Source organism: Rhinolophus hipposideros, assembly GCF_964194185.1.
Source record: "Rhinolophus hipposideros genome assembly, chromosome: 18".
Lineage (NCBI taxonomy): Eukaryota > Metazoa > Chordata > Mammalia > Chiroptera > Rhinolophidae > Rhinolophus > Rhinolophus hipposideros.
In genome coordinates, this window is record NC_138064.1 from 37,668,772 (window position 1) to 37,682,150 (window position 13,379).

The following is a 13,379-nucleotide window of genomic DNA, read 5'->3' on the forward strand; positions in this document are numbered from 1 at the left end:
GGCATTTAAAACCCATCACCCAAACTTTTCAGGATTCTTTTGACAGAGCCCTAAAGTTTATATTTTTCATTATTTCAGATCTAAAAGCCCCATTTCTAATCAAGATCTTTTCTACATTACAGATTGCAACAGAGGCAATAGAAAATATCAGGACAGTTGTGTCCTTGACCCAGGAAAGAAAATTTGAATCAATGTATGTCGAAAAGTTGCATGGAGCTTACAGGTAATGAGCATATGATTGCTACCAAGTACCTGCTGTTTCCTGAGGCTGAATTATTGTCCCCAAAAGATAGTAAAAACTCTGCTGCTCCAAACAATGATATGACTTATAAGAATAACATTTTTTCAATAATTGTCTCACTGAAAATAAGTAGCTTTTTGATGATACTGGGCCACAAGATTGGATTTTTACATATCTTGTGAAAACAATAGATTGGGTCTCCAAGAACTGAAAGGTATGGAGGACTAACCATGCAAATGTTTTTTTCACCACTGCAGGCAATATTTTAAAAAAAAAAAAACCAAAAAAAACCCACCCATCTGGGTGATTCAAGATAAACATTCTTTTAGGGAATTGCTCAAACCTTTATTTTCTTTGGATTGTGTAGACTGAACCAAAAGTGAGACTTGTTATTTGGTTAAAGTACAGTAGTTCTCCCTTTATCAGCAGTTTTGCCTTCCATAGTTTCAGTTACCGAGCCAACCATGGTCTGAAATATTAAATGGAAAATTCCAGAAATAAACAATTCATATATTTTATTTTTTTATTGAAGTATAACTAACGTACGATGTTATATTAGTTTCAGGTGTACAACATAATGATTTGATATTTATATACATTTCTAAGTGATCACCATACGTAAATCTAGTTACCTTTTATTCTATATGCTGTTTGTTATAACGTATATTCCATATATTGGCCATGACTTTTTATCTTAACTGCAAATTTGTACCCCTTAATCTTCTTCACCTATTTCACCCAGCTCCCCATTCCCTTCCACATTCTTGGCAACTACCACTTTGTTGTCTGTATCTATAAGTCTGTTCCTGTTTTTTTGTTTATTTGGTTTTTTGTTTGTTTTGTTTCTTAGATTCCTCGTAGAAGTGAAATCATATGGTATTTGTCTTTTTCTGTCGGACTTATTTCACTTAGCATAATACCCTCCAGCTTTATCCATGTTGTCACAAATGTCAAGGTTTCATTCTTTTTTATAGCTGAGTAATATTCCCGTGTGTGTGTGTGTGTGTGTGTGTGTGTGTGTGTATACACCACTTCTTCCTTATCCATTCATCTATTGATGGACATCTAGGTTGCTTCCATATATTGGCTATTGTAAATAATGCTTCAGTTAACATAAGTGTGCATATGTCTTTGTGAATTAGTGTTGTTTTCGTCAGATAAATACCCAGAAGTGGAATTGCTGGGTCGTATGGTAGCTCTATTTTTAATTTTTTGAGTAACCTTCATACTGTTTTCCATAGTGGTTACACCAGTTAACATTCCCACCAACAGTGTATTAGGGTTCCTTTCTCTCCATATCCTCACCAGCACTTGTTATCTTTTGTCTTTTTGATAACAGCCATTCTGACAAGTGTGAGGCGGTACCTCATTGTGGTTTTGATTTGCATTTCCCTGATGATTAGTTATGTTAAGCATCTTTTCATGTGCCTGTTGGCCATTTGTATGTCTCCTTTGGAAAAATGTCTGTTCAGGTCCTTTGCCCATTTTTAAGTAGCATTGTTTGTTTTCCTGTTATTTAGTTGAGTAAGTTCTCATATACTTGGATATTAACCACTTATTGGATTAATTTGCAAATAGCTTCTCCCATTTGGTAAGTTGCCTTTTCATTTTGTTGGTGGTTTCCTTTGTGCTGTGCAAAAGCTTTTGTTTTCTTTTGGTTTTTGCTTTTGTTGCCCTTACCTATCCAAAAATATATACATATATTGCTAAGAATAATGTCAAAAGCTTACTCCCTATATTTTCTTCTAGGATTTTTATGGTTTCAGGTCTTACATTCAAGTCTTTGATCCATTTTGAGTTTATTTTTCTTTATGGTGTAAGACAGTGATTCAGTTTCATTCTTTTGCATGTCCAATTTTCACATCATTTGTGAAGAGACTGTCTTTCCTCCATGGTGTACTCTGCCTCCTTTGCTGTATATTAGTTGACCATATATGTATGGGTTTATTTCTGGACTTTCTGTTCTGTTGATCTATGTGTCTGTTTTTTTTTTGTGCCGGTACCATACTGTTTTGATTACTATGGCTTTGTAGTATATTTTTAAATCAGGCAGCATGATACCTCCAGTTTTGTTCTTTCTTGATATTGCTTTGGCTATCCAGGGTCTTTTATAGTTTCATACAAATTTTACGATTATTTGTACTAGTTCTATAAAAAAATGTAATTGATGTTTTGATAGAGATTGCATTGAATCTGTGTGATGTTTTGGATATAATCATTTGGACAATACTGATTCTTCCAATCCATGAGCATGGAATATCCTTCCACTTATTTATGTCATCTTCAATTTCTTTCTTCAATATCCTCTAGTTTTCAGAGTACAGGTCTTTCACTTCCTTGGTTAAATTTATTCATAGGTACTTTATTCTTTTTGATGTAGTTATATATGAGATTATTTTCTTAATTTCTCTTTCTAATAGTTTGTTATTAGTGTATAGAGATGTAACAGATTTATGAATATACATTTTGTATCTTGCAACTTTAGTTCATTTATTAGTTCTAGTGATATTTTGGTGGAGTCTTTAGGGTTTTTCTATACATAGTATCATGTCATCTGCAAATAATGAGTTTCACTTCCTTTCCAATTTGGATGCCTTTTATTTCTTCTTCTTGCCTAATCTCTGTGGCTAGAACTTCCAATACTATGCTAAATAAAAGTAGCAAAAGTGGGCATAACTTTTCTTATTGCTGATCTTAGGGGAAAAGCTTTAAGCTTTTCACCATTGAGTATGATTTTAGCTGTGAATTCATCCTTATATAGCATTTACCATGTTAAGGTATGTTCCCTCTATACCCACTTTGTTGAGAGTTTTTAATCATTAATGGATGTTGAATTTTGTCAAATGCTTTTACTGCATCCTTCATATTGTTAATGTGGTGTATTAATTGGAGGATGTTAAACCATCCTTGCATCCCTGGAATAAATCCCACTTGATCATGGCAAATAATCCTTTTCATGTATTGTTGAATTAGATTTGCTAATATTTTGTTGAGGATTTTTATACCTATGTTCATCAGGGATCTTTGCCTGTAATTTCCTTTTTTCTGTAGTGTCTTTGTCTGGTTTTGGTACCAGGGTAATGCTGGACTTTTAAAATGAGTTTGGAAGTATTTTTTTTCCTCTTTGATTTTTAAAAATAATTTGAGAAGGCTAGGTATTAACTCTTCTTTAAATGTTTCGTAGCATTCACCTGTGAAGCCATGTGGACCTGAACTTTTTTTGTTGGGAGGTTTTGATTACTGATTCAATTTCATTTCTAGTAATTGGTCCATTAGAAATAGAAATAGGTTTACTATTTCTTCATGATTCAGTCTTGGAAGATTGTGTGTGTCTAGGAATTTATCCATTTATACTAGATTGTCCAATTTGTTGCCATGTAATTGTGGATACTGCTCTCTTATCCTTTGGATTTCTGTGGTATCAGTTGTAATTTCTCCTTTTTTATTTCTGATTTTATTTATTTGGGCCCTCTCTTTTTTTTCCTTGATGAGACTGTCTAAGGGTTTATCAGTTTTATCTTTTCAAGGAACCAGCTCTTAGTTTTATTGATCTTTTCTTACGTATTTTAGTCTCTGTTTCATTTATTTCTGATCTGATCTTTATAATTCCTTCCTTCTACTAATCTTAGGTTTTGTTCTTTTTCTAGTTCCTTTAGATATAAGGTTAGATTGTTTGAGATGTCTCTTGTTTCTTGAAATAGTCCTATATTGCTATGAGCTTCCCTCTTAGAACTGCTTTTGCTTCATTCCAGAGATTTTGGAAAATTATGTTGACACTTTCATTTGTCTCAAGGTATTTTTAAAAATTTCTCTTTGATTTCTTCGTTGACCCATTGGTTGTTTAGTCTTCATGTGTTTATTTTTCCAGGTTTCTTCTTGTAATTGATTTCCAATTTCCAGTTTCACAACGATTTATTGTGGTTGAAAAAGATGCTTGATATGATTTCAGCTTCTTAAATTTATTAAGACTTATTTGTGGCCTAACATGTGATCTATCCTGGAGAATGTTCCGTGTGCGCTTGAAAAGAATGTGTATTCTGCTTTTGGATTGAATAGTCTGTATATATCAATTAAATCCATTTGATCTATTGTGTTGTTTAAAACCAATGTTTCATTATTGATTTTCTGTCTGGATGATCTATCCATTGATGTAAGTGGAGTATTAAAGTCCCCTACTATTATTGTGTTGTTGTCAATTTCTCCCTTTATTTATGTTAATATTTTCTTTATATATTTAGATGCTCCTATGTTGGGTGTATACATATTTATAAATGTTATCTTTTCTTGTTGGATCAACTCCTTTATCACTATATAATGCTCTTCTTTGTTTTTTGTTACAGTCTTTGTTTTAAAGTCTGTTTTGTCGGTTTTATAGTCTGTTTAGTTTGATGCAAGCATTACTACCCCAACTTTCATTTCATTTCCATTTGCATGGACTATCTTTTTCCATCCCTCCACTTTCAGTCTGTGTGTGTTTTTAGGTTTGTGGTGAATCTCCTTTGGCAACATATAGATGGGTCTTGTTTTATTTTAATCCATTCAGCCACCCTATATCTTTTGATTGGAGAATTCAGTGCATTTACATTTCAAGTAATTATAGTTAGGCATACGCTTATTGCCATTTTGTTAATTGTTTTCTGGCTCTTTTTGTAGTTGCTTTTGGTTCCTTCCATCACTGTCTCTTCCCTTGTGGTTTGATGGCTTTCTTTAGGATTATGTTTAGATTATTTTCTCATTTTCTTTTGTGTACTTACTGTAAGTTTTTCTTTGTGGCTGATGTGAAGTTCACATATAACATCCTATGTATATAACAGTGTCTTTTAAGTTGATAGTAACTTAAATTTAAACATATCCCAACACTTTACATTTTTATACACCCCCATTTTATTTGTTTATGACACATTTTACATATTATTTCATGTATCCCTTAAAAGTATTGTACTTTAAAATTAAATTTACTACTTTTGTCTTTTACCCTTCATACTTGACATATAAGTGATTGACCTACTACCTTTATTATTTATTTAGCTTTTCTGGTGTGGTCTTTACTGTTGTATGTTTTTCTTCTTATTAATTCATTTTCTTCTTAGCTTAGAGAAGTCTCTTTAACATTTCTTGTAAAGCTAGTTTAGTGGTCGTGAACTCCTTTAACTTTTGCCTATCTGGGAAACGCAATCAATCTTTCAGTTCTGAATGATAACCTTGCTGGGTAAAGAATTCTTGGTTGGTAATTTTTTTTTCATTTCAGTGCTTTGAATATGTCAGGCCACTCCCTTTCAGCTTGTAAAGTTTTTGCTGAAAAAAAATTGCTGATAGTCTTATGGGGTTTCCTTTGTGCACAAGTTGTTTTTCTCTTGCTGCTTTTAAGGCTATCTCTTTATCCTTAACTTATACAACTTTAATTGTAATGTTTCTGTTTTCATTCATTTTATTTGGAACTCTCTGGGATTCATGGACCTAGCTGTCTGTTTCATTCCACATGTTAGGAAAGTTTTCAGCCATTATTTTTCAAATTTTTTTCTGGCTCATTCTCTCTCTCTTCTCCTTCTGGAACCCCAGTAATGCTATTAATATTTTTCTTCTTGATGTTGTCCCAGAGGTCCCTTAATGATTTTCACATTTTAAAATTAGTTTTTCATTTTGCTGTTTAGTCTGGGTGATTTCCATTGCTTTGTCTTCCAACTCATTGATTTGTGCTTCTATTTCATCCATTCTGCTGTTGAACCCTTCTAGTGTATTCTTGAGTTTAATTATAACTTCTATTTGATGTTTAATTACATTTGTATATCTTTGTCGAAGTTTTCTCTGTGTTCATCTATTCTTTGCATGAGATTGGTAAGCATCCTTATGACCGTTACTTTGAATTCTTTATGAAATAGATTACTTTTCTCCATATCCTTAAGGTCTTTTTCTGGAGTTTTGCCATGCTCTTTAATTTGGAACAATTCCTCTGTGTTCTCATTTTGCTTGACTCTCTGTGTTTGATCCTATGTATTAGGTAAAATTGCTACCATTCTCAGCCTTGAAGGAGTGGCCTTGTGTAGGTGATGATCTTTCTCATTCTCTCTCTTTTGGTTGTCTCTCAAACCTTTGTGATTGTCTAGTCTGTCTGTGTTAGTCTTGATATGCCCCCAGTGTTAAGAGTGTATCAAGATCTGTCAGTGCTCCAACGGGAGGAATCTCACTTAGGACCTTGCTTCAGGCTGATAGGAAGCCAGACCCTCAGGCAGCAGCTTTTGTAGTATGCCAACTTACCCAGTCGTGTGGGACTGCAATCATTGTCTCTGCTGGCTTCCAGACCAGGAGACCTGGAAGTGTCCCCTGGATGACAGCTGACAAAATTGAAAATCCAGACAAGTGTTCAAGGTCCTTTCAGAAGTCTCATTGAGCTGTAGTGAAACGAACACAGTGTGCAAGGATGGTGTCTCCCTGTTTTCATTTCCTGGGAACACCTCCTTAGCTTCTTGGTAAGTGGCAAGCCTGAAGCTTGTCTCTCAGGCTGAAACTCCAGGCTAAGTAAATAAGCCTTTTCACAGGAAGACGGGGTTGTGTTTAAGTCTGCTGTCCATGCAATGCCCTCGGGGTGACGGCCTGCCAAGAACTGTCTTTTGGATGTTCAAGTTCTCACGGAGCTCAGCTATGCCAGCCCTCGTGGCCACCGGGTCAGGTGATCAAGGGGTATGTGGATTTCACCCACCCTCTGGATTTAGCTAGCTGGCTGTAGAATGTAGAGAGTGGGGCTCGCTTGCTGGTTTCAGGGAGGCTATGGGAAAACGTCTTGACAGCCCATGCCCATGGACTTGAGCAGTGCAGCTAGAGAGTGCTTTGTTTGTGCCCAAGCAGGCTTTTGGCTGGGCGTGGGAGACTGTTGCAACTGCTTGCCAGCCCCCGCGGGGAGTGGGGGAAGTTTGCAATCTCTGACACTGGCAGACTTTAGCTAAGGAGCAGGAGATTGCTGAACATTCCTAATCGCTCATCCCTTCCAAAGAGCAGAGAAGTGTTGCAACCTCTTGCACTCTTCTCTGGTTTCAGCAAGGTAGTGGGATTGTGTCACCACCATTCACCCACTTGAATTAGCAGGTTAGGTAGAACATAAAAATGGTGTCTATCAGCTCTTCTGTCTCCAGGGAACTTTTCAACTGTATCCCTCCCTTCCAGTCAACAGTTTTAGCTTAACAAGTGACTCTCTTTCCCATATAGTCTGGATGCTTTTTCAACTGATGGTTTGTTTGTTTGCTTGCTTGGTCTCAGTGTGAGTACAACTACACAAGAGCTCTTTAAGAGGGGAGCCTATTTCCCAGAATACTTTGGGTCCCTTAGATGTGAACATCAGCCCTGTTGGTTTTCTAAGCCAGATATTTTGGGGACTCATCTCTCCAGTGGAGCTCCTAGGGTTTGGGGTGCCAGATATGGGCACCAACCTCTTGCTCCTCTCAAAGTACCTGTCTGTTGAGGTTGTTCCCTATTGTATGCCATCACACCAGGGGTGGGGTTTTTGTGAGAGCATGTATCTGCCTCTCCTACCACCTCAATGCGGTCCTTTTATCTTTAGTGTGGAAAGCAGCAGTTCATCTAGTTTTCAGATCACTTTCCAAGGGAAATGATTCATATATGGTTGTAAGTTTGGTGTGTTGTCTGTGGTAGGAGTTGAGTTCAGGATCTTCCTATGCCACCATATCAGACTTCACCTATCTCATACGTTTTAAATTGAGCTCCATTCTGAGTAGTGTGATAAAAATCTCACACCATCCTGTTCTGTCCCATCCAGGAACCCAGGACACGAATCATCCCTTTGTCCAGCATATCCACAGTGTGTACACTATATGCCTGTTGTCACTTAGTAGCCATCTTGGTTATCAGATAGAATGTCTTGGTATTGCAGTGTTTGTGTTCAAGGAACCCTTATTTTACTTAGTAGTAGCCTCAAAACTCAAGAGTAGTGATGCTGGCAATTTGGATATGGGAAGCTGGGAAGTGAAAAGATGAAAGTTCTTGATTTAATAAGGCATTTTTGTCACCTCACATCATTACAAGAAGAAAGGGGAGTATAATACAATAAGACATATTGAGAGAGAGAGACCACCATTCTATTTTATTACTAATTGTTTTTAATATCTTACAGTGCCTAATTTATAAAATAAATTTTATCATAGATATGTATGTGTAGGGGAAAAGTGTGTATATAGGGTTCGGTACTATCTGCGGTTTCAGGCATCCACTGGGGTTCTTGGGTTGTATCCCCAATGGATAAGGGAGGACTACTGTATTCTATTTGTCCTCTGGATGAGGACCAAATCCAACCTGCTATGAAAACAAAGACACATGGCCTGTTTCACTGGTTTATACTTGAGCAATTCAAGCAACTTCCAGTGGCACAATTTGCCACTTGTTTTCAATCAGGGCCTGTTTTTATAAATGAATATATTTTAACACTAACAAAATCAAGTACAACTTAGATTGCAACTCTGTAGAGTAGAACAATAGTTTGAACACTTTCATATTTGAAAAAGGATAGTTGAAGCTCTAAGTTTACTCCATCTCTTTAGTTATGTATACTTTATGCAGCTACATTTTTCTGTCAATTTGATGTTTGACATATAAGTATATATGTCATTACCTGTAACCTTATGATTTATTTTAAACTTCAAGAGAATTAAGGAATAATAGAAAGCTGGAGCTAATTTCTAACTTGATTATCATTTAAAGATTCAATAGCATTGTAAAATTTTCAGTAGTATTAAGTTAGACAGCATATAAGTTAATCCAAATCTGTAATACTTTGAATTTTCACTCTTGGCAATGCCATCCCTCTAATCTGAGAGTAAATAAATCATAGTTATTTGGGAGGATTTAGAATAATAAAGAAGCTATAATAATTGAGTAATACGTGAGGTCTAATTAAAAATGGTATACAAAAATTATATTGGTGATGGTGGGGAAAGAACTTCTTGCTCAGGGAAGAACATCTCAGGTGTGTCTATAGAAACCTCAATGACCCTACTTTTTTTGGAATCTGAAACATGAGTTTTGACATAAGAAACTATAACTAGTCACAGAAAACAAGATAATAATATTAAATAAATCACATTCAGACAATTCAAACTTTAGTCCTAGCTTTGACATCTTTGATATTTTTTGACACAACAATCATGTTTATATCATAAGGGTTGAATATCTGGGTTATCAGATATTAACATGTAATAATAACAGCAACTATCATTTGAGCAACCACTATGAGCGAGGTACTATGCTAGACATTTATGTTGTTAGTTCTCAAAACAATTCTGCATCATACTGGTTATTCCCATTGTACAAATCAGAAAACTGATATGTGGAAAAGTTAAGTCACTTACTCAAATATAACTGGAAACAGAATAACTGGCAGTCAAGTTAAGCCCAGGTCAACTGGACTTAGACACTGTGCTCTTTCCACAACTTAGTGCTAAAAGGGGTCAAAGAGATGGTCATGAATATGCTAATTTGCTTTTCAGGAATTCTGTGCGGAAGGCACACATCTATGGAATTACTTTTAGTATTTCACAAGCATTTATGTATTTTTCCTATGCCGGTTGTTTTCGATTTGGTGCCTATCTCATTGTGAATGGACATATGCTCTTCAAAGATGTTATTCTGTAAGTAACTTTAAAAATATTAAGGTTATTAAAAATATTAAGATTATTCTATAATAAGGTTTTAACAAGTCTATGCAAAAATTTAAAGTAGGAAAAAACTCTTGTTCTAAGATGACGTTGGAGAGTTGAATCAACCACAGAAATCTGATCTTGTCAATATTCCAAGTTAAGTTTAATCATTGAGTGGGCTAAAATTACCAAGCTCATGAAAATAATCATAAACCAAAATTTTAGTAATGTGTTGAACGGTCAGGAAGATGGCAAATTTCCTTATTGTAAAATGACGGCAGAAATAAATCATAATTAGAAATTTGCTGGGGACCACAGACTCAAAACAGAGGGTCAGGTAGCTTGCTATTTACCTGCAGCCAAAGCTGGCCTTGACAATGGGATAGGAATGTTTGACTGAAGTCTAGCAAAGGCTGTCTCCATTACCAGGCTTGGTATGACCCTGTCAACAGTTGCCTTTTAGCCTCTATTTTCTTGGTTTTTAAGACTAAATGATGGTCTTTCTAATTGATGCATTACTTTTGTCAAAGTATGCTAAATTCATTCAATTAGGTTGCAGTCTAGTCTTGCCAAAGGGAAGCAGTTCTTTTTAAGGTCACTTAGCATATTTCTGCAATGATGGATTTTAAAGTACTAGTAAAACAATTTTTTTTTGAACAGGGTCAACACAAGGAAAGTGAAAGTGTTTAAAAATTATTCTTTTATTTACATCCAAAATTAAAATAACCATGAGAAAAGTATATCCCAGCAGTGCCCCCCCAAATGTATACATTTTAAGAGATGTTATCCATGTATTTTCAAAGTTGAATTGAATTACAGTAACAATGTGTAGTATGACATTGGCTCAAAAGATGGCATTAATCAAATGAACGGTCATTCATTGTATTCCAATTTTAGCAGTATTTTTCCTTTTTTAAAATGTGTATACATTTTTTTGGCACCCAGCAGGAAACAAATAGCACTGCAAATGGGGTAACTGAAGAGAGTTTGCTAAAGGGTATATTTACAGAGGTGTGAGAAGTGTTAAGGAAAGCTGTACCAAGGGGGGCTGTTAACACCTCATCAGTTCCCAGCTGGGAAGTGCTGAGACTCTAAACCTAAAGGGTAGGAGGAGGGAAAGAGTTCCAGAACCCAGTATAGGGGCTTTCTGTCATCTTTGGTGGAGGGATACCAACAACACAACAATCCAACAAGAAGCCAACCAAATAAATACCCCGCCCTCACTCTCCTCCAGCCCTCCCATCCCCTGCAAGTGCCTTTCAGTGCCAAACCCCATCAGAAGTCAGAGGACAAGAAAACCTCTTGCTGCAGTCCATGAGAGTCAGCCTCTGACAGACTGGGATAGTCAAAATGGAGGTGGGTAGAGTAGAAAGTGGTTTTGGAGGGACAAATGGAAATATTCAGCTCTGGGAATTACAACTTGGGAGTATTTTTTATTGTCTAGAAATATTTCACTGAGAAAATTGATCCTGCTTTTTTGTTGTCTTGTTTTTAGCATTAAAATGTTGAATTCTAGATAATTGGAAGACAATGTTTTAATCTTTCATACTAAAGCTAGATTACAGGCTGTACACTAAAGCTAGGCAGCTACATGTGAGTTGTTCATCACTATTTTAAAATTTAGTTTTTGGTAACAATCTTACCAACTATTTAAGGGAGAGAGACTATACCTACCATGCCCATCCCCATGTACTTAAAACACATTTTAATATCTTAGATTTAGGAAGTTTGGGAGATGAAAAAAATTTTAACTTCTCCATTATTCCTAGATAGAAAATTTCCTCTCCTCCCCTCTGCTTTCTCTGTGGGAAGTAAGTAGCTTTGTGGAGGTATAGATCCTCAAAATTTTTAACTCTTCCTAAAAGTTATAATCTATATTCATTCTTTAAAGAATGTATAATTGGAAAATAGACCTTTAGCTTAGGACAATTGTTTTCTCGGTGTAGTATCATTAATTATTTTAATTGTAAGAGGAAAGCTATTTCTAATGAAGACTTATTTTCCTAATAAAAATTCCTTACAGTGATTCTTGTCATTTGTGTGGGAATGCAGAAGAAACCACAAACTGGAAGTCAGGGGTATAGATTCAATAGGAAACATCACTCCTTGTCTGGTGTTGATCAAGTCCCTGAAGCTCTCTGTGCTTCAGTTCCTTTAACTCTAAAAAGAGTATATAACTAGTTATTAAAATTACTTGAGACCACAAATCAGATTCAGTTATGAGCTACTTCCTGAAAGAGAACAATTTTGGAAAGTTCCATTAACTCTAGGAAATTAGAGGGTCCCAAAGGAAGCCAGAAGGCAGGAGAGTTAAAAAGAGACACTTGGCAGCAATCTGCCTTTATTCTGGATTTCCTTTGTTACTGGAGTTTCAGGGGAAGGTGTATGGGGTGCAGGCATGACTAAGGGAGTAAAAAAAAATCAGTATTGGTTAGCAATATGTCTTTAGACTTTCAGACATATGCAGTTAATTATACCATGTTTCCCTGAAAATAAGACCTAGCCAATCAGCTCTAATGCATCTTTTGGAGCAAAAATTAATATAAAACCTGGTCTTATTTTAATATAAACTATAGTAAACTAAGACCGGGTCTTATTTTATTTAATGTGATGTAATGTAGTGTAATATAATGTAATGTAATATAATAATGGGTCTTATATTAATTTTTGCTCCAAAAGACGCATTAGAGCTGATTATTTGGCTAGGTCTTATTTTGGGGGAAAGAGGGTACAAGCTAATGTTTGAATTCCTCTCTTTCTGGTCTAGGGTGTTTTCAGCAATTGTGTTTGGCGCGGTGGCTCTTGGACATGCTAGTTCCTTTGCTCCAGATTATGCTAAAGCCAAGCTGTCTGCAGCCCACTTATTCATGCTGTTTGAAAGACAACCTTTGATTGACAGCTATAGTGAAGAAGGCCTGCGGCCTGTGAGTTCCCTGCTGCCTGATGAGTTCTTGGTTAATTTTTTCCTAAAAGCTTGCTGTCTGTCTGCTCGATTATAACTATAGGATAAATTCATAGTGATTACACTGACATTTATTTATCTTGGCGATAGTTACAGGGCTAATCTTTGGCCAACTCTTTTGGCATTTTTAAATTCCTTCGAGAGTTTCAAGGATTCTGAAGTTTAGCATATCAAAAGTGAAACAACACAGAAATCCAGATGTGCTAGAACTGGATAATTGCAGTGAAAGTTGTTAATCCTTTCTGCATGAAGCTGTATGCATATAATTCCGTGTTTAAATGCAATGAATGATTTGGCTTTAATCAATCACATTTTGTAATGACTGAGTTACAATTGGTTAAGAGGGCCACTTTATTCACAGTAAGAATAATAATCCTATACTTCACTATCTCCAAAGTTAACTCAGACTTAAGACAGGATGTTCTTTGCATGATACCAGCTGCTGCACATTTTAATGCATGAGAAGCAGTGTGAGGAAAGGGCTGGGGACTTACACAATCTTTCCAGGACTTTACCAGGTATTTCACGTAAGGAA

The 13,379-nt window shown here is 35.8% G+C and overlaps 1 protein-coding gene across 5 annotated transcripts in view; it reads left to right on the forward strand.

Annotated features, from left to right (window-relative positions):
• ABCB4 (ATP binding cassette subfamily B member 4) overlaps positions 1–13,379 on the forward strand; it is a 73,252-nt gene that overhangs the window by 52,963 nt on the left and 6,910 nt on the right. For all 5 annotated transcript variants that reach the window (XM_081080225.1, XM_081080227.1, XM_081080224.1 and 2 more), the window contains 3 exons: positions 123–223; positions 9,733–9,873; positions 12,650–12,806. In XM_081080225.1, coding sequence (XP_080936351.1) covers positions 123–223; positions 9,733–9,873; positions 12,650–12,806 — 399 coding nt within the window. The remainder of the gene's footprint in view (positions 1–122; positions 224–9,732; positions 9,874–12,649; positions 12,807–13,379) is intronic.